The 22,212-nt window shown below is 38.2% G+C and overlaps 1 protein-coding gene across 3 annotated transcripts in view; it reads left to right on the forward strand.

Moving 5' to 3' along the window:
• Nucleotides 1-900: 900 nt before the first annotated feature.
• The window catches only part of LOC127451449 (potassium voltage-gated channel subfamily KQT member 1-like), a 56,623-nt gene continuing 35,311 nt past the window's right edge, over nt 901-22,212 (forward strand). Inside the window, exons 1-12 of one of the 3 annotated variants that reach the window (XM_051716190.1) lie at nt 1,420-1,445; nt 2,387-2,547; nt 8,114-8,204; nt 18,310-18,436; nt 18,548-18,626; nt 18,738-18,834; nt 19,898-20,038; nt 20,175-20,285; nt 20,377-20,472; nt 20,589-20,699; nt 21,576-21,714; nt 21,927-21,950. In XM_051716190.1, coding sequence (XP_051572150.1) covers nt 2,462-2,547; nt 8,114-8,204; nt 18,310-18,436; nt 18,548-18,626; nt 18,738-18,834; nt 19,898-20,038; nt 20,175-20,285; nt 20,377-20,472; nt 20,589-20,699; nt 21,576-21,714; nt 21,927-21,950 — 1,102 coding nt within the window. In that variant the 5' untranslated portion in view covers nt 1,420-1,445; nt 2,387-2,461. Of the gene's footprint in view, nt 1,446-2,386; nt 2,548-8,113; nt 8,205-18,309; nt 18,437-18,547; nt 18,627-18,737; nt 18,835-19,897; nt 20,039-20,174; nt 20,286-20,376; nt 20,473-20,588; nt 20,700-21,575; nt 21,715-21,926; nt 21,951-22,212 lie in introns of all 3 variants that reach the window. The other 2 variants (XM_051716174.1, XM_051716181.1) reach the window with 2 other exon arrangements.

The raw sequence follows: 22,212 nt of genomic DNA on the forward strand, positions 1-22,212 counted from the left end.
AATAGTCAAAATGACAATGAGAAGCCAAACCACGGTGCCAAGCCACGTTACGGTTACGGTAAACGTCAAAAACAAGTAGACAACTACTCACGTTTATTGACAGTGGAGGATGATTTATGACTAGGCTACTGACTCGTTTTTACCACGAATTGGCATGATGGGACAAAGAGAAACATCAGTGTAGTTCTTCCACTGTCGTTCATGTAAGCCCTGAAAAAGCACTGCAGAATTTTATTTTGTGGCAGCTGCATGAATTAAATCATCTTATTTGACCTTAGAACAAGTCTCGTCATTGACTTCAGTGAATATTTGAAGTTTTTGAGAGTCGGCTATACGCTCTGCTCAGATGATCTCTGCCTATATCTCTTCCTGGCTTCCTATCTTAATATCTACTTGACAACAGTATCTGTCACCACTTCACTGCCACACGACAGCAATTGAAACCTGCATCTCAGCGAATCAATACCTTCCTGAATACTCAAGGGTGAGGCAGCAATTCAAGGTCATACGGAATGAAACTGCACCTTCACCTTTTGCAAAGACAAATGTTCTCTGATATAACTATTGAACTATTTTTTTTCTTTTAACACATTTTAGTCTTTATTATTGTAGCTGTTTGTTTTGTTTGAAAGGTACTCTAAAATATTACTAGCCTTTTCAAACCTGGCATTTAATCTACAGAAATGCACTATAACATATTAATATTGAAGCTTCATTAAACAATATTCACTAATTTCGCCTCTATTGTTTGCACTGGCATGTTCAAATGGCTGACTCTGCTTCCTGGTATGTCACTGTTGGGTTATGAATATTGATGCATGGAGTTTCATTTAGACACAGTCATGTGCCATGAGGGTTGATGCGTTATGATGCTTACTCACATGTTAGCTGCACCTACAGTATAAGATGCTGCTGTTCATTTCGAAAACACGAAGGAAGCGATGCAAGAAGTGTTTTTATAATTGTTTTGAGCGAAAGAGAAGCAGAGGATAAAACCAATCCTAAAACAAAGTTATCATTTGTTTCTGTTTCCGTCTCATTCAAATTGTGACAAGTTTGTTTTGGAGTCGCGTGGGAGATTACGCGTGAAAGTGTGTTCTCGGCAGCAGCATGGCCTCTCCACCTCAGAATACAGCCACAGACCCTTCGTGGACTGTTAGACCTTCTCCTCAAACAGAATTGGAAATGAGCGAAACTCTACATATGCAGAGGGACAGTGTACGGTTCGGCAGGTCCCGCAACGTGACTGTGGACGGCAATAGTCGCAATGAGTACCCGACTGTCCAGACAATAATCACTCAGCGCCGGGCATCCCACTTCCATCACCGCATGTCCGTGCACAGCAACACCCGTCCCATCCTCTCTAGATCCTTCTTTCAGGGACGTGTATATAATTTTTTAGAGCGACCATCGGGTTGGAAATGCTTTGTTTATCATTTCACAGTGTGAGTATATTTTCTGTGATTGCTTCAGAGAATGGAAAAATTTAAGAATGTCATATTTGCATTTTCAAATAGGTTTTGTTTACTTTTGTTAGAAAACAGAGGCAATGTATCCATCCAAAAAGTTATTGATAAGAATAGTGTTATGCAAGCTGATTGCTCAAGGTCACTTTTCATTTAGCAGGAAATAATTTGCCTTTCAGTGCAACACTTCAGCATACTTTTATTATTATTATTATTATTATTATTATTATTATTATTATTATTATTATTAAACTTAGCCGTCACATGGTACATTTTTTTTCTTTTTTTCATATAGAGTACATATTAATTTAAATAATTAAGTAGCTAAAGAAAGGGAATGTGAATGGTGCATGATGATTAATAAAGAAAACTGTTGCATGGAGATCTCTTTAAAGGAATATTCCAGGTTCAATACAAGTTAAGCTCAGTCAACAGCATTTGTGGCATAATGTTGATTACAACTAAATTATTTCGACTCGCCCCTTGTTTATTAAAAAAAGTGGTTACATTAAGGTGCTTACAATGGAAGTGAATGGGGCCATTCCATAAACACTAAAATACACATTGCTTCAAAAGTATAACTACAAGACGTAAACATTATACATGTTAACAGGATTTTAGTGTGATTAAATCACTTACTAACCTTATCTGTAAAGTTACCTGTAAAGTTAGATCCAATACCATTATTAGAGGGTTTTGTTGTCATGACAATATAGTTGTGATATTGCATACAACTTTACACAGATATGGTTAGTATATGATTTTAACACACTAAAATCATGTTAACATATATTGTTTATGTCTTTTAGCTGTACTTTTGAAACAATGTGTGTTTTTTAATGGTCTGACCCCATTCGCTTCCATTGTAAGTGCCTTACTGTAACCGCAATTTACGAGTCTTCATTTTGTTTTTTTTTTAGAAATCAACATTATGAGCTTAACTTACTGAACCCGGACAAAGTCTTTCTAGCAAGACAGTACACTGGCGGCCAACAATGGAATGCTCCCGGGAAGCTATTTCCAGTCATGAAAGTTCAGCACCTATCTACTTGAACAGGGAAAGACTGAAATTTCCAAAACGGTTGGTCAAAATTATGATCAAAGAACATATTTCAAATCTCACATCACTGGTATCATACAAAAATTGTGCTTCTTTACCTCAGATTAGGGCTGCACAATTAATTGAAATAATAATCGAGATTACAATTACAGCTGTCGCAGTTATATAATCACGAAAAGTGTCAATTACAGCATTCCAATTAGGTGTACTCTTGTTGCACCAAAATGTTCTATTTACAGCATATTCTTTGGGCAGTTGTGTGCATGAATGCAGAGGTAAATCTGACGCATTTAAAATAGTCTGAAGGCATATCAGTAATGCTCACTAGCTAAATTATACTGGGTGTAATGTTTTTCAAAATGTGAATAATGCTTTTTGCTTTACATGCAGTTAAAATATTGAAGCAATTCAGGAACACAGTTCTCAAGTTGTTTTGATGCACAGCCTATATAAAGAATATGGCATGCACCTGCCCCACACAGTATAAGTATTTTAATGTAAAATCTATTAATCGAAATTACAATATCAAAGGAAATAATCGGCAATCTTGATTTTCATCATAATTGCGCAGCTCCACCCCAGATTCCGTTAAAAATCTAAATTTTCCTGGCTTGTATAGCTAATGCGCATGTGCATTCTTGAGTTGATTGACAGGCGATGTCTGTATCTAAAAGGTGATTGGCCCCTTTTACCTGTAAGGCGGGACCTCTTTCTACATGACCGTTGGGTGTTCCAATTTCTCCATTTATTTTAATAAAAGTAGCCCGTCTCTGCTAAATAATCTCTTACCCAAAATATTCCTTTAGTATCTCAGATGTTTCTCCTAGACACTCTTTGAAATACAATGGAGAGCAAATGGAGACTTTTGCCTAAGGTCTGATTCTCAGGTGTTTCTATAGAGAACCCCCCCCCCCCCCCCACACACACACACACACACACACGTCACATGTCTTCTCTAGAGTTTTTCTCAGAGGAGATCTCAACATTGTCTCAAATAGTGCTCAGATTTGCCAACGTACAAAAAGACTGCAATAAAAAAAAAAAAACAACAAAAACGAAAGATTTCCATGTGAACTCAAAGATTCCTCATCAAATTCATCAAAAGAGCAAATTATTAGTTATGCTATCCACATCATTTTATAGCTCTATACTCTTATTGTATGTTAACAATTGACTCATTAGTGTCTTATTTTTATGTCTCCTAAGAGAGTTTTAGGAGAAACATCTAAGACAAAGTTGATACTTCAATGAAACATGACTGAGAAGTCTCCTGAGCTATAAAATTCACCTCTGGGAAGCTTTGCAACTGGATGCTGTTTTGCAATTCTTAAAATGACAGAACACACTCCCTTGTATGGTCTGTATCTCTAACTGTAGAGGAGGTGATAGCGGGCAGCTAAACTTGGCTGCAGAGGTGGCTCTCTTCAACAGGGCCCCTGTGGGTTCGGTAACCCTGTGACTCAGTGGTGTTGGGTAGAGATGCCAGGAGTACATGAGAATCTGAGTGTGAGAGTGTCAAATACTGTACAGAATCTGCAGCAAGGACATCTCTAATATTGGACTATTTAACTGATAATAACTGATACTGTACTTCTTACATTAGACTGAGGGTTGGGGTTTACTCTGTAATTAACTGCTTGCTTGTCATTTAACAGATACATTCAAAGTTTTCAAAGTGATTTGCAGTGCAATAATTTTGGGGATAGTCCCTATGGAGACATTTGTGGTTAATTGCCTCGCTTAAGGGCATAACTGGGCTCCTTAATGGATAATTCATCCCCACCTGTTACTTTACTAGCCCAGGGCCTTCACCAAGAGTCTACCACTCGGCCACAATGTTCAGCAGAAAATTGAGGGGGGTCTCCACTGAATTGATTCTTCTATTTTTTCTTCTTTTTTTCCTTCTTCTCCCCAATTTGGCATGCCTAATTCCCAATGCGCTCTAGGTCCTCGTGGTCGCGTGGTGACTTGCCTCAATCAGGGTAGCGGAGGACGAATCTCAGTTGCCTCCGCGTCTGAGACCGTCAACCCGCGCATCGTTAGCGCAGAGACATAGTGCATGTGGATGCTTCACGCCATCCACCGCGGCATCCACGCACAACTCACCACGCACCCCACCAAGAGAGAACCACATTATAGTGACCATGAGGAGGTTACCCCATGTGACTCTACCCTGCCTAGCAACCGGGCCAATTTGGTTGCTTAGGAGACCTGGCTGGAGTCACTTAGCACACCCTGGGATTTGAACTCACGAACTCCAGGGGTGGTAGTCAGTGTCTTTATTCGCTGAGCTACCCAGGCCCCCAGTGTGATTCTTCTCTTGAATGAGAGTGTAGGAAGCAGGGTACAGTAGGTTAGCCAAGAATGTGCACATGCTTATCACTGCTTCAAAGGCTCTAAAGCCTGGAGGGAACGAAAGGCACTTATCGTCAAAGCATGACCCCTGTTTGTGTACATGTGTATATGCTGTTGGTAAAACTAGTAATTGTGCTCTGTGCATTTTCATTTTTATCTGTGCACCAGAGTGTAATATGTGAGCGAGTGAAATTGTCTTTGGCTGCCATTCAAGGTCTTTACTAAGCACAGAGGGTGTCTGAAGACAGCACAGATATGCAAAACAAAGATACAAGTAACAATAGTGTATAGCAAGAGAATAACCAATTAAATCATACAAAATAGAATTCAGTTACAAAACTGTGTAAACTCGAATCAACAGTTAATGCGAAGTACGATGAATCCCTAATTGAATATGGGTTTATTTGTCCATCATACCTCTAATAAACAGTGAGAGGTGAAAATTTTAATTATAGAGCTCTGTAATTGGAATTCATACTAGTAAAAATGCAATTCTGATGAGTAGCGCTGGGGACATTTAAAGATAATTTGGCTTTCCATAACCATGCTGTTCAGTACCGATATGGGCCTCTTGGCATGGTTGTGCATTGAGAGATTTTCAGACCCGCAGGTTAAGTCCTACTTTCAGTTGTTTCTCCAGGTATGAATGTTTAAATGGCTGATGAATCAAATTTCTTTTTAAGGCCTCTCATCAATGTATTATTTCACATTGTTTTGATTGCTGATATTTCACCTCTAATTGCTGTGAGCAACATAGTCATTTGCAGTGTTTATTATCCCTGACTAACCGCTGTGGATTGGGAGATCAATTATTCTAGCCACTAAACCCTAGCATCACTGAGCTGATGAGTCTAGCTGCATCGTGACATAGCCTGTGGCATGTTTATTGACATGTAACTTCTCTCACAGATTGCTTGCAGCAGATTCAAGGTCATTCAACAGTAGTGATTACATAATAAGATAGATATTTGTCAACCAGCCATCTTACCCCAAGGATATGCTTGTTTACATCTCTGGCCCCTCCCTCTGAATTTGTGATGACAGACAACAGCTGGGCTCTGTTTGTTTGTGGCAGCTGGGTTTCATACCTCTTGGTGTTTCATTTTTATTGTTAATACAATCAGACTAATTAATTATTGAGATGATAGAACAGTTGTACAATTGGTTCCAAAACCAAACACTGACTAGCAATAGCATTTTATGGTAAACAAAATGCTGTTTTTCTTCTCTCCTTTATGTGCTGTCGGACAATATGATCATTTTAGTTAAAAAACGTAAGGAAAAAAAGTGTGGAAAGCCATAATGGAGGTTTTAAACACAGGAGCCATCTTGCGGTTTGTAGAGTTTTCCCTGTCAGATTAATAGTGTAGTTGTCTGTGAAGTACTCTTATCTCTCCAAAAGAACACATTTATCATTTGTCTTAAGAGTTACAACAAAGCCTTGGTTAATCCAGTCTGAACAAAGAGTAATCAACCTTGCTTGTGCTTAAAGGGATAGTTCTCTCATGATTTACTCACACTCATGCCATCCCAGATATGTATGACTTTCACTTCTTCTGCTGAACACAAACACATTTTTAGAAGAATATTTTAGCTCTGTAGGTCCACACATTGCAAGTGAATGGTGATGAAAACTTTGAAGCCCCAAAAAGCACATAAAGGAGCACAAAAGTAATCCATAAGACTCAAGTGGTTTAATCCATGTCTTCTAAAGCAATTCAATCAGTTTGGGGTGAGAACAGACCAAAATGTAACTAATTTTTCACTATAAATCTTGACATCAGCAGTCTCCTTTGTGATCATGATTTCAAGCTCGATTACACTTCCTAGCGCCATCTACCACCTTGTGCATGTGTCAAGCACTAGGAAGTGTTTCGAGCTTGAAATCATGTTTGTGCCTAGAGACTGCAAAACAAGATTTAAAGTGAAAAATTAGTTAAAGTTTGGTGTGTTCTCACCCAAAACCGATTGGATCGCTTCAGAAGACATTGATCAAACGACTGAAGTCATATGGATTACTTTTATGCTCCTTTTATGTGCTTGTTGGAGCTTCAAAATTTTGGGCCCTATTCACTTGCATTGTATGGACCTACAGAGCTCAAATATTTTCATACAAATCTCTGCTTATGTTCTGCAGAAGAAAGAATGTCATACACATCTGGGATGGCTTGAGGGTGAGTAAATGATGAGAGAAATATTCCTTTAACCTTAAACTCTACTGTTACTGAAGCTTTTTGATTTTGCTGTAGATGCTGTTACAGGGGCTTAAACACTAACCTGTACCTTTTACAGACCTGAGGTATTATTGTTTTACTTTATAAAACATAGTCTGGCACAAATATCTGATTTCTCAGAATAAATATTACTATTAATTTCTGTGAATTTGGAAAAATAACAATCCTGAAATGGAATGAAGAATCACTGTTTTTATGGCTGCATTTTCTTTGTTTACACATTACTTAAGATAAGTTTATTTACACTGCCAGTGTTCAGTTCACCCTGTAGATCAAGTTTTGCATTTCAAGTTAAGTGGAGTGGGTAAATTGGTAGCCAACCTGATTGTCCTAACAGTCCATCTACATTCACAGTATTCTTAATGCACTATACAAACCAAATCTGACCTAGCTCTAGGCCTAATTTATTTAATAATATTTTATTCAAGATAAAGTGGGACAATGAAAGTTGGTCCTGTATCTGCACTACCAGTCAATAGCTTGAACATACATACTCTTCAGGCCCAGCCCCGGCTCTAAGATGTAAGGTGGGCAATAGGACCCCTCGGGAGGGCCGAACAGCTGGAAGGGTGGGTGTGGTTGTCAAAATGGGATATGCTCATGAAGGGCCCCCTGTGGAGCCGGTCCTGATACTCATTCTAAGTCATAAAACACAAATGGAAGTATGGCAAATAAGACCAAAAATTGTTAAGCAAAATCAAAACTATCTATTTATATCTTCTTCAGAGTAACCACTCTTTGCCTTTGCCAGGGTATTCAACCAAGGGGCGCGAGTAGGCTACCTGTCAATCGGAGCACAACTCGTCCATGTCGTTTGAATCCTGTAACAAAAAAGATTTGTTTAGTCAACATTTCTGCAGTTGACTTCTACACGCCAGTAGGTGGTGACAAATGAGAGTGTTGGTAGTGTATTTAATTGATGTACTCATACTCACGTGAACATTTATATGCATCTTTATATAAATGTTAAAATGCTGTATCTTCCTTTCCTTCTGCAGATTCCTCATTGTGCTTTCTTGCCTGATCCTCAGTGTGCTGTCTACCATTGATGAGTATCAAACACTGGCTAATAAAACACTATTTTGGGTGGTGAGTCACACTGCTTTAGACTTAGAATTTGTTAAATAAAATAAATACATTTGTAAAATGTAATAATTTTTCAGGTTGTGCCCTAATGTAGATGTAGGTTAATCTAATGACATTTTCCAGCAGAGGGCATCAGTGCATCATTTTTTATGTTCCCTTGATGGGTTTGAGGCTTGAAAAACACGGGAAGAATTATATTATTTAGCAATCTCCAAAATAACCTCAGAGGATAGTAATCACAAAGTCTGTACTACACAAGCAGTTGAAAACCAGAGTTACTCATGATGGTGCTTTGTTGTCTACTGGCAGCTTACAATTATTAAATCATTCTGTTTACTTTGTTCAATAATCCATTGCAGCATTTCTGCAAACCCTCAATTGCTTGAGGCTACCTTGTTAGTCTATCTAAAGTTTTGTTTTGATCAGTACTCAGATCACAGTCTGTCAAGTAATTAATGTGCTTGCTCAAGCATTTTCTATCGACAGAGGCCATGATAAATATGAACATAATCAATACCATGTTCAAGACAAGAGGGTCCAGAGCCTCAATGCCATATGTCCAGATTAGTCACTGTCCCCTATGCAATATTATGTCTGTTTGCAAGCTTACACTGCCTTTTTACAGGCTGTGGAACAGAGACAAAAGGAGGAAAAAGATCAATTGTCTAAGACCAGCAGAAAAAGGGGAAAGGGAGGGATAGAGATTATAACGTGGTGACTGGATGTCAGAGGTCAACCCTGCCACCGGCTAATGGGATTAAATCTGCGCGCTGTGTTCATTAGACAACGCCTCACATCACAAGTTAATTCCACAGAGTCTAGGGCTTGATGCAGAAAAAACCTTTTGGATTAACTATCCGGCATGACTAGCTAAAGCAGCCTAGGGCTTAACCAAGCTCACAACAGGTGTTGTCTATTGTGTGTCAAGGGTAACTTTGCCATCAACAATCAAATACCATACTTTAAGCATGAGTGAATACCAATGTCAGAAATTATATTTATATTTAAATATATATTTTTACCTATATGAGAGCATATTTTCCCATAAACATTCATAAACACGTCACCCATTTATGTCAGATACATCAGTTAAATCAATTCATTTAATTAAACCACTTCATATTAGCAAAGCATTAGACAACACTTGCCTCAACACTGCAAATGCAGGTACTATCTTACCAGACTGATCTTACAGGTCACTACAGTGTGTGTAAAGTCACTAAACCCACTAGATAGGCCAAGAGAAGAAAATAATGAAATATACCAAATGTTAATATGAAAGAAAATAAAAAAATCTGAGGAATTCACCACAGGGGCATTTTTGCATCTACATTTTAAATATATTTTTGCAGAGGTATAAAACGTACTAAAAACCTTTAAAAAATAATTGTTAAGTTAAAGTATTGTATGGCTGGGACAGTAAAATGTATGTTTTTCTTAGCTTTAAGAAAAGAGTGATGACATCAAAAGACAGTGACAGATTTTCTTATTAAAGTAACTTTAATGCATTGATTAAGCTGATCAAACAGATGGTTAAACTTTAAATTGAAATGCTGATTTTATAGTTATATAATATTTGAGTATATTGTTTTTTGACTGGTCTCCAGTCCACATTCGATTCAAGTTCATCCATTTTACAGTGATGTGGAAAAGTCCTGATTTCTTCTTTTTCTGTATATTTTTCATACTAAATTGTTTTAGATCTTCAAACGAGATAACATAAAACAAAGGCAACCTGAGTAAACACAAAATATAGTTTTCAAATATATATATATTTTTTATTGAAGCAAAAAAGTTATCCAATACCTATATCACCCATGTGAAAAACTAACTGCCCCTTAAACTTAATAGCTAGTTGTGCCACCTTTAGCAGCAACAACCGCAACCAAACACTTCCGATAACTGGAGATCAGTCTTTCACAACGCTGTGGTGGAGTTTTGGCCCACTCTTCTTTGCAAAACTGCTTTAGTTCAGCCACACTGGAGGGTTTTCGAGCATGAACTGCCTGTTTAAGGTCCTGCCACAGCATCTCAATCGGGTTCAAGTCAGGACTTTGACTAAGACACTCCAAAACTTTCATTTTACTTCTTTTGAGCCATTCAGAGGTGGACTTACTCCTATGCTTTGGATCATTGTCTTGCTGCATAATTCAGTTGCGCCTGAGCTTCAACTCACAGACTGTTAACTGGACGTTCTCCTTTAGGATTTTCTGGTAGAGAGCAGAATTCATGTTTCCCTCAATTATTGCAAGTCACCCTGGCCCTGAAGCTGCAAAGCATCCCCACACCATTACATTACCACCACCATGCTGCCAAAATGATGTTTTTTTTTTTTGTTTTGTTTTTTATTCTGTGTTTGATTTACACCAGATGTAATGGGACCCCTGTCTTCCGAACAGATCCATTTTCGACTCAGTCTAACGAACATTCTCCCAAAAGCTTTGAGGATCATCGAGGTGTGTTTTGGCAAAATTCAGTGGTTTTTGCCTCGCCACTCTTCCACGGATGGAATTTTTGGCCAGTGTCATTCTGATAGTGGAGTCATGAACAGTGACCTTTATTGATGCGAGAGAGGCCTGCAGTTCCTTAGATGTTGTCCTTGGCTTTTTTGTGACTTCCTTGATGAGTCGTCGCTGTGCTCTTGAAGGAATTTTGGAAGATCGGCCACTTCTGGGAAGGTTCATTACTGTGCCAAGTTTTCTCCATTTGGAGATAATGGCTCTCACTGTGGTTCTTTGGAGTCCCAGAGCCTTTGAAATAGCTTTGTAACCCTTCCCAGACTGATGTATTTCAATCACCTTTTCCCTCATAATTTCTGGAATTTCTTTCGACCATGGCATAGTGTGCTACTGGGTGAGACCTTTTAGCCAACTTCACGCTGCTGAAAAATTTCTATTTATGTGTTGATTTGAACAGGGCTGACAGTAATCAGGCCTGGGTGTGTCTAGTCCAGCTGAACCCCATTATGAATGCAGTTTCATAGATTTGGGGATTTAGTAACTAAGGGGGTAAATACTTTTTCACACAGGCCCAGTTGATATTGGACAACTTTTTTGCTTCAATAAATATTATTATTATTTAAAAACTGTATTTTGTGTTTACTCAGATTGCCTTTGTTTTATGTTAGATTTTTTATTTTAACAGTTTATTATGAGATATACACAAAAACAGAAGAAATCAGCAAATACTTTTTCACAGCACTGTATGTGATGGTATAATCAAAAGGCTTTGCCTTAGATTAAAGACTGTGCTGTAACTGATTAAATATTTCTATAAAAGGACGAATGATCATAGCAGAGTCCAATTCATTAACCCTTATGCACAGTTCTGTCATTTTTGACCGAAATCGATTTTGTTTCTTCAATAAACTGGTTTCCTTTATCTGATGGGTACGAGACGAGAGTTGATTTGATAAATCTAAGTGATAGGGGGAAAAAAAGTCTCACTTGTACTGTTCCCGGTCAAAAATTAATTGCATAATTAATTATATAACATAAATCAAAAAAAAAAAAAAAAATGCAGAAAAAACACACACAGACATGAAAGGGAGAGACTACCAAACATCAAGTGTGCAAAACACCCACACACAGTCACACACACACACACACACACACACACACACACACATAAAGCCTAACTGGTCATACTATAAAACAAAACAATTATTTGGAAATTTGTCAAAAAAAATAAAACACTCAGCCACAATGCAGAACACACACACCAAAATGAATTGGTGAGTCCATAACACATCTACAATGCTGAACACGCATACACACACACACACACACACAGATCAAAGACATATACAGATCAAAGGGAAAGTTTACACTTTTTGTAACACCATGTTCAGGGTTGACTAATAATAATGTGGCATTATTGCAAAAATAAATATACAAAAATAACCTCAAACAAACCAAACAAAATGCTCAACTTTGGCAAAAGTATTCTTTGATAATGTTTAAATATGTATCTAAATGCAGAACTTGACAAAATCTATAAATCATCTTTTCTTCAACCAGGGATGAATAAGTAGTTCTCTGCGGCCACCTGGTGTTTATACTTGGAATTTCATCTGGTTTTCATATATTTTTATATTTTTAAAAATGGACTCCACAGTTTGATTCTTGAGACATTAAGCTTTCAAATTGTTTAAGGTTTATGAGGATTGGATCAGTATTTGAGAAAATTACACAGAGTTGTTACATTTCTTTCATAGCAATTAAAAAAATTACACTTAATGTTTCCGGTCACTTTTGACCGGGAACAACTGTAATGTGATTAAATAATTAAAAGGCATAAGGGTTAAATAAAAATTACTTTTGCTGGATCACATTTGATTGGCTTGTTAACTTTAAAAATATTTTAAAAAGGAAAAATTTCAATATTCCAGGTACATTTAATGTCTAAATAAAATTAGGGAGGGAGCAAAAATTATTAAATTGTTTTGTCTTGAACACATAGAAAATGTGCAAGTCTGAATAGTTAAAATACTTGAGTAAAGTAAACAAATTCCAAAAGAATTATTTGTATAATAAGTACCTAAATATAATAATCAAGCACAATAGCATAAGTTTATTTTGTCACTTTTGGTTGCATTTTTGTCTAAGCCTTGGTTAATTTCTGAACCTGATAGATACTAACACAGTCACATGAGGGAGAAAGATGTTCTCACAGGAAGTAGAACCCCTGATTAAGACCAAAGTGTACTTCGGTTTTGATGCGAGTGCTTAGCGTCTGCGTACAGTGAACGCTCAGCCTTTCAAAGTATACTTCATTTGACTGTGGGAACATACATGCTGCAACTGTTATAAGAGACTGGACTATTTCTCTTCAGGAGTTTAGACCAATAAAAATGCCTTTTTATTCCTTCAAAATCGAGTTATACAAATTCAGGTATCTCCTGTCTTCCTTACACATCCACTGTTGTTGTTTCCACATTTGTCTCCTGTTGTTTACTGGTGATTTCATCTTCTTCTAGCGCTACTTTGTGACAGAAACGGCTCAAATGTGTGTTGCCACCTTGTGGACCCACTAATTAGTGCAAATAATTCCAGGCACATGCGCATACATTCAGAGTATGCGTGGTTGGAACAATCAGGCTACAGGCATTGAGTGCACGAGCGCTCTGCTGAAGATGAAATTTGCATCATGCTTCCTGTATGCAGACGCCTTGCGTTCGCATCTGAGCTAAGTATACTTTGGACTTTAAACCTAACCACCATGTCACCCCTTCCCCTACCCGTCTGTTCACACCCCTATTTTAATGAGACATGGGCCTCTACATTGCGTCTCACAGCTGTTGAGGCAAACAAAAGCAGACATGCCCCTTTTTTACATCTTTTCTTGATGGTCAAACTGCTCGCCAAGCCATGATCAAAAATTCTTTGTACAACACAAAGATTTTTATGCTACTTGGCTTTAGCAATGGAAGCGTATCATGATGTAGTTCCCCCCAAGTCCCCTTTTGAGTGCTTTACATTGAGTAAGTGAATATGTAAATTAAGCTAAAGCTTATTAGGCAAGTCTTGCTAAATGCAGATTAATCATTAACATGGATCAGTTGTTTAGCTCCTTCTCCAGTGTCAGCCAGTAATCGTCTTGATGGGCCCTGTTAATCCATATTAACATGTCATTGTTTCACCGTGAGCTGGGAGTGCTTCTGGACATTAGCAGTACAATCAGAAACACATATGCCTCTGCCACTTATTAACTGACCCTATTCTATGGGGGAAAAGCATTTTGTGTATGTCACACTTCTGGGGGTGAAGCCTCAGAGGTTGATCATTACCTGTGCAAGAGCGGTAGGCGGTGGAAGTCACACAGGATGTTACACTGTGCATAGGTACTGGAATTCACACAGGACACTCTACGCTCTTTGTGAAATTCCAAACTAAATGGTTGTGATTTCACATGCTTCCCCTTTCCCCATGAAGAAGCGTCAAAACCAAATGTCTTATATGCTAAGTGTGATAACACATCATCAAGCTCTGTCACAAGGTGCTAACTCCTACTCCAAAAAATGTTCAGCTACATAGAACCCTCCCCTAATTGGACAGAACACAGATGTTTCTCTCTTTGTCAGTAAGAGCCTTGTGTTAACCAAGGCCCCCAGGAATGGCTAATAAAACTGTAAATAGACAAAAGCCCCAATGATTATGAAATGTTTCCTAGTTGAAACCACCACAAATGTGCAATTTGCATTTATTGCTGTATTTTAGCTATTCGTGGTGATGTTTTAACCCTGGGACAATAAGGTTTTTAGCCTTTTTATGATTCATGCAGCTATGGCTAATAGAAACTAAACATTATCCAGCAAACTTTAACTTTCCAAAAGATGGTCCTCTCCTGACAAAGCAGCAATTAGGAATGAGGTGTGGTTATTTGCGTAAAGGTATACAAACTATTATGAGGTGAAAGGACTTCCTAACCCCTGGAGTTTTTAAATATTCATTTCTAATGCTTGGGTTACTCAGGGTGTTAGGACAAATCACCTTAAACCCTTTTACACTTTCACTGATAAGAGACACTGCCGTCAGTCACCCCTCCCCCGCCACAGTAGCTAATGCCTTTCTTTTAACAGGATGTTTAGGCCTGTAGAGAAATAGATAAGACTGTGTATCGTCTCAAACAATGTTTTACTGTGTCACTTTTTAAATCAGAGGAGTTAAAACCTCACAAAATCCTCAAAAAATCCATATAAATCTTTAACACTGCCACACCATTAATGTATTTGCTTTGTGGCTTTCCCTTCAGCAGTGTAAGGAGTTAGTTAGTGCTATAACAGGTATTATTTGTCAGTGGACTTCAAGTGTTTGCATAGGCTAGACTAGAGCATAAGGAGGCTAGCCATTCAGAGAGGCTTAATGATGCAGTTCATAGTAAGTCCATTTTTAATATTTAATGTAATATTATGAGATTAATGACTTGGGGTCAGCTGGCCCCTTGCTGTTACTACAGTGAACCCTTCCGCTGCGCTCCCTGGCGACCGCATTCCACCTGCTTTTTGATGGGATATCCCATTGCTATGGTAACTGAGAGAGGCCCTTGCATCTGGGGTCTTGCTTCCTCTGTCCCACCCCCCACCCCCGAAAAGCTGAAATTATGGCCTCTGTCGCCCACTAGCCGTATACCCAGACCTTCCATGTGACAGCTGGTCAGTGTGATCACAAGCCTAGATTTAATTAGATACCAAGTGGAGGAACCAGGAGCATGGAGTGAACAAAATAGGTACCCCTAATTAGATATATAATTAGAGGGTTAGAAAAGACTATTTAAAACATTGACACAACCTCAGATCATTTTAGTTAGTGGCAGTGTTTATCTGAATATTAATCTGTTTTTTGTTTAGTTGTGATCAATAGAACAAAACACACTGTACGGTAACCTAAAAAAGTTGCATCATCTAAATTAACTATTTTTTTAAATTAACTATAAATTATCAAGTCAAAAATGTGATTAAATGAGGTCATAAATGTTATTAAGTGTAAAGTCATCCTGAAAAATTAGGTTAAGTCAAGTAATGTGATTTTTTGTATAGCACTTTTCACAACACATCTTTTCGATGCAGCTTTACATAAAATGATGCTGTAATGTCTGTAATGTCTTAAAGTCCTCATTAAGTAGTTTAAATGAAAAAAACGTGATTGAAAATCATGCTTTAAAAATTAAATCATTACTTTAATTTCTATGGGTGTTAACAATTGCAGGTTACTATTTTGTTCAGTGCAGTACAATACTATAATACTTAGTGAGCACAAATAACACTAATAGTAATACCTAAATATCACAGTAAAATTACATTATGTAGTACAAGGCAACATAGCAGAGAGATACAGTCATGTTTTAATTCAAAATTACTAGATAGTTGACTGGGATTGTCATCCAGCAATTACAATTTTTTACACAGTAGACAGAACAAAAAGAAGTAAAGGAATATTTTCTATATGGACATTTCTTACATTCCATGTTAGCATAAATTGATATTGTCTCACAAGTTTATAAGAATGAAATGGATTGTATTGAATGATGGGAATGAAAACGAGACTGTGAGGAACTTACAGACTGTTCATTGGGTTGTGCTGTTGATTAACTTGGTGTTGATCGTTCAGCTTACGACACATTTTTAGTACACAAAAAAACTTCAGAAAATACACCTTGTGAAAATTAGATGTGACCTAGAACCTTTATACAGTTTTATACAGTGCATGACATACACTCACCGAGAACTTTATTAGGAACACTATGGTCTTCTACTGTTGTAGCCCATCTGCCTCAAGGTTCGACGTGTTGAACATTCTGAGATGTTTTTCTGCTCACTACAATTGTACAGAGTGGTTATCTGAGTTACTGTAGCCTTTCTGTCAGCTCAAAACCAGTCTGGCCATTCTCTGTTGACCTCTTTCATCAAGAAGGCATTTCCGTCTGCAGAACTGCCGCTCACTGGATGTTTTTTTTTTTTTTTTTGCACCATTCTTAGTAAACTCTAGAGACTGTTGTGCATGAAAATCTTAGGAGATCAGCAGTTACAGAAATACTTAAAACCAGCCTGTCTTGCAGTCAAAATCACTAATTTCACATTTTTTCCCCAATCTGATGGTTGATGTGAACATTAACTGAAGCTCCTGACCTGTATCTGCATCTAATTTTATGCATTGCACTGCTGCCACATGATTGGCTGATTAGATAATTGCATGAATAAGTAGGTGTACAGGTGTTCCTAATAAGGTGCTCAGTGAGTGTAGAAAAGACTGTAAGTCTATCCCTCACAGCTTCGTTTTCATTCCCATCAAAAATTAAATATGGTGCTACTCTGAATAAGGTCTATTGCCTGAAATATCATATTGCATTTTAAACAGGGAGCTGGTCTACTTTCAGTCTAGTAAGGATTGCTTGTGGCATCTTCTCCTTTGGACTCAGAGGTCTCTCTCTTTCTCCCTCATCTGCTGTGACCTCTGCTTGTTCCAATGACTTTTCAGCTACTGTGTGTTGACCTGCCTCACCTTTCTCAGTCCCGTTTCACCTCTCATGCTCTGTCTGTTCCCACAGGCCAGGGCTGTGCCTGTAATTTCATTTCATTTTTTGGGAAGCTTTAGACAAGCTGGACAAGCTTACCCATCGTCTATGTGCCAGGAGCTGTTCCCACCCAGGCAGCTGACCAAGCTCCATCTTAGTTCCTTCTCAAACTGAGACGTAGCCTAGATCCAGCTCTCCAGACTGTGCTGCGACAGAAGGCCTCACAGCCAGCCTCATAACTCATACATGTCTGGTTCCTCACAGCTCTCAAAAGGTCTGCGCTCAGCAGACTCTCAGCCCTCTTTTGTTTTGCCATTTTTAAGAAGGAGACAAGGGCAACTGCTGTTAATGGCCATGACCATGAACCACCCGTCCTGTGTTTTCACACAGCCCGGCCTTAATATGCATGTATTAAATGCATCCCCCCATGTATATCAATATTACTCAAGTTGTTTTGTAAATGAGGTATGTGGTTCATTTTTCGAGCATATCATGTTCCAAAAGATGTATGATCAAATTATCAATTAAACTTGAGCTTCCATCCCCCACAAATGACAAATTCAATGGATTGTTTTCCAAAAAGCTGTCATTATAAATCTCAGTCATGGGATTGCAGCATTGAGCTGCAATATGTGCACGGTACACAGAGGAGAATTTTGTTCTGGACATACCTCATGAATATTTGGGAAAAAAGGGCAATTATTTTCCTAATGAGGTGTTTCTAGATCACTAAAGAACTCTACAATGACAACTGTTCACATTTTCCGCATAATAAAGCTGTATTGTGAAGCCCATTCTCAAAGCAAACTCATTGCTCAAATAAACCTCCCTATATTTAGTGTTGCGCTTCAGCAAAGCATTTAACATTATGTCTTAGTCGCAACTTTTCTCATAGTCAGGAATCAGTTCGCACGGTGTTCACAGTAGTTTCTAATTGTCAGGAGTGCATAATGTCAATGCTATATGCATTTAATTCCCTTTTGTGTAAGCACAGTGTCTCTCTCTCTCTCTCTCTCTCTCTCTCTCTCTCTCTCTCTCTCTCTCTCTCTCTCTTTTCTCTCTTTCTCTCTCTCTCTCTCTGTCTATCGTTTTGCAGGAATTAGTGCTGGTAGTGTTTTTTGGTGTGGAGTATGTGGTGCGCCTGTGGTCAGCAGGATGCCGAAGTAAATATGTTGGAATTCTGGGAAGGCTTCGCTTTGCTCGAAAACCCATCTCTGTCATTGGTGAATGGATGAATTTATGTTCAAAATTCTGGTGCATTCATTAAGAAGTGTTGTTTCACACTACATTTTGCTGTTGCATTTTCATACGTCTTTCTATTTGCTCTCTGATAGATCTGATTGTGGTGGTGGCCTCCATTATTGTATTGGCATTTGGCTCTAATGGTCAGGTTTTTGCCACCTCTGCTGTCAGGTAATGTTATTCAAGTCATAAAAAATCATTTTGCCCTGAAAGCACATCCTTAATCAGACTTTCATGCAACTCTCATTGCATTGTATTGACGCCATGACGTGTGTGTTACAGAGGAGTCCGCTTCCTGCAGATCCTACGAATGCTGCATGTGGATCGACAGGGAGGAACTTGGCGGCTGCTTGGATCTGTGGTTTTCATACATCGGCAGGTGGGGGATCTTAAACAGCACATTTACAAATGACACACTACAGTGTTTTAATGATCGGTAAAACTTCACAATCTTTAAAAGGTTCCAGTTAGAACCTACAAGGTTTTTACAGGACGATGCTTTTGATGTTCTTCGATGTTCTACAAAGAATGTTTTATGCTCTAGTTCTTTTAAAAAAATCTTTGTACTGGTTCTTTGAGGAACCCCGATACCAATATTAAAGGCTTAAGTCCAAAGTATACAGTAGTTAGGTTAGATGCGAAACACTAGGTGTCTGCATGCAGGACGGGTGATGCAAATTTCGTCATCAGAAGCGTGCTTGAGCACTGAACGGGTGCAGCCTGATTTTTTGTAACCGCACATACTCTGAACCCACAGTATGCATATGCGCCTGGAATTATTTGCACTAATTCGTGGGTCCACAAGGTGACAACACTCACAATTGAGCTGTTGCTTTCACAAAGTGCAAGAAGATGTAATCGCCACTAATCAACATGAAACAAATGTAGGAACAACAACAGTGGATGTGCACATAAAGAGCGTGTTTGAAAAGGTCAGGAGATGCCTGCATTTGTATACCTAATTTTGAAGTACCATAAATACAACTTTATGGGTCTAAACACCTGAAGATAAATAGTCCAGTATCTCATAGCAGTCGTAGTGCATGTTTGCCAACTGCCTGTGAATGCACGCACAGTCAAAAGGAGTGTACTTTGAAAGTCTGAGCATTCGCGTCAAAACAAAAGTTTGTGGTAATGGAGAGCGTTTTCTAAATGCTCAATATTCGGTTCTTGTTCCATTCAGTTTGGTTTAGTTTAGAACAAAAATAAGAGTGAGCACATGATGACAGAATTTTCTTTTTTGGGTGAACTATCACTTTAAGAACTTTATAATCTCAAAAGAACCACATAGCCAACACAAGAACCCCATATAGCAAAAATCATTCTTGATAAGAGGAGGGTTCTTTACCTCTAAAGGTGATGATGCTAAAGGCCATTGAAGAACATTTATTTTTAAGAGTGCTGTAAAAAGTCTGTTTCTAGGGACTGTTTCCTCTTTCTAGGAACTGATCACAACTCTTTATATCGGATTCCTGGGGCTCATCTTCTCTTCCTACTTCGTTTATCTGGCAGAGAAGGATGCGGTAGATGATCACGGTATCACAGAGTTCAGCAGCTATGCTGATGCTCTTTGGTGGGGTGTGGTAGGTAGATCCCCACCCATGCCTTTCACAGACACAATGGCTATTGCATGGATAATTGAAGGCACATAGCCTTGAACCGGATTGTGTTGAGTAATGGGTGTTGAATGTCGAATGTCTTTTCTGTGCAAATGCTCAGGTGACAGTAACAACTATTGGCTATGGAGACAAGGTCCCTCAGACCTGGATTGGGAAGACCATTGCATCATGTTTCTCTGTCTTTGCTATCTCGTTTTTTGCCCTCCCTGCTGTAAGTTACAAAGATGTATTTTAATAGCCAGAACAATTGTTCCACACACAGCAGGCCAGTGTATGGGAATAATGACAGTATGTCCCCACAGGGAATCCTCGGCTCTGGTTTTGCTCTGAAGGTACAGCAGAAACAGAGACAAAAACACTTCAACAGGCAAATCCCTGCAGCTGCATGTCTGATACAGGTATGCCTTATGGTTGCCTATAAACGTCATATTCCTTATTATTTGTCACTCATGATTTTCCCTGATCAGAACTTCCAGAGTCAATAAAAAAAAAAAAAAAATGTTTTATGCTTAAGGCCTCCTGGAGGTGCTTTGCCCTAGAGAACGATGATTCTGCTACTTACAAGTTATTTGTGAAGAGGAAATATGTGGCATCCAGCGCTTTAATGCCCAGCCCTAAATTAAAGGTAGGCTACCTACCTATTTAAAGATGCTTGCACTGATAGGCCTGACTCAGTTAAGCAACAAAAGCACAAAACTGTGTCACTCACGAAAAATAGTAGAGAACTTAAAGGGTACAAAAATGAAAATTCTCTCATAATTTACTCACTCTCATGCCATCCCAGATGTGTGACTTTTTTCTTCTGAAGAACACAAGCAAAGATTTTTAGAAGTATATTTCAGCTCTGTAGGTCCATAAAATGTACGTAAATGGTGACCAGAACTCTGAAGCTCTAAAAAGCACATAAATGCAGCATAAAAGTAATCCAAACAATTCCAGTGGTTAAAGCCGTATCTTCAGAAGTGATACAATAGGTGTGGGTGAGAAACAGATCAATATTTAAGTCTTTTTTTACTATAAATCTCCACTTTCACTTTCACATGAAAGTGAAGATTTATAGTGAAAAAGGAGTTATATTTTGGTCTGTTCTCACCCAAAACTGATTGGAATTCTTCAGAAGACATATTTTAAACCACTGGAGTCATATGGATGACTTTTATGCTGCCTTTATGTCCTTTAGGAGCTTCAAAGTGGTCACCATTCACTTACATTGCAAGGACCTACAGTGCTGAAATATTCTTCTAAAAATCTTCGTTTGTGTTCAACAGAAGAAAGAAAGTCATACACATCTGGGATGGCATGAGAGTGAGTAAATTATGAGAGAATTTTCATTTTTGGGTGAACTATCCCTTTAAAAAGATGTATACTGTACCTCAGTCATTCCACTGAAATATTAATATGTAATATGTCATAGCAATAATAGTAATGAAAAAGTTAAATTAAGGTCTGTCAAGGGCTTAGATAAGTTCTTCCTCAATTCTGTTCTGTTTACTTTGGGTAGGTAAAGATGAGGAGAAAGATGAAGAGTTATGAGAGAGATAATGGGCCCAGTTCTCCCACCATACCCACCATAACCTACGATTCTTTTGATGATGCAAAGGATGTCAGTCAAGATACATTGAGCAGCATTCAACAGTCAGGTAGTACCAACAATAAACTGGGATAGGATTTTTGTTTCACATGTTGACCTTTTCTCTCAGTGTGCAATGTGTTTTGCTGAAATTTCACCTTTCATGCTGTTGAAGTTCCTCAAAGTGCATTGTATAGCATCTTTACTCTGACATCTCTACTTTTACACTCTGTCAAATCTTTATCCTCTGTATTTTTTCCCTCTCCGGTGTCTGCACATCAGGGGCAAACACATTCAGAAGAAGTGGTGAGCTTCAGTTAGTGTCTATTGCTACCTGTGTCTTATCTAATCTATGTGCTATTTCCATATTTCTGTGTGCTTTTATTTGTTAATTTTTTTTTTTCACAGATAAATTCATAGTGACCCTTTTATTTAACCATGTTGCATATTCTAACTTTTTAAGGGGTCATATCATATTATTTTCCCCAATATTTTCCTGAGGTCTGCCTATAACATTAGTAAAGGTATTATTTTGTCTGTCTCAAATCTGCTAATAATTTAGTTGTTC

The sequence above is a fragment of the Myxocyprinus asiaticus genome, chromosome 2, assembly GCF_019703515.2.
Source record: "Myxocyprinus asiaticus isolate MX2 ecotype Aquarium Trade chromosome 2, UBuf_Myxa_2, whole genome shotgun sequence".
In the NCBI taxonomy this organism is placed as follows: Eukaryota; Metazoa; Chordata; class Actinopteri; order Cypriniformes; family Catostomidae; genus Myxocyprinus; species Myxocyprinus asiaticus.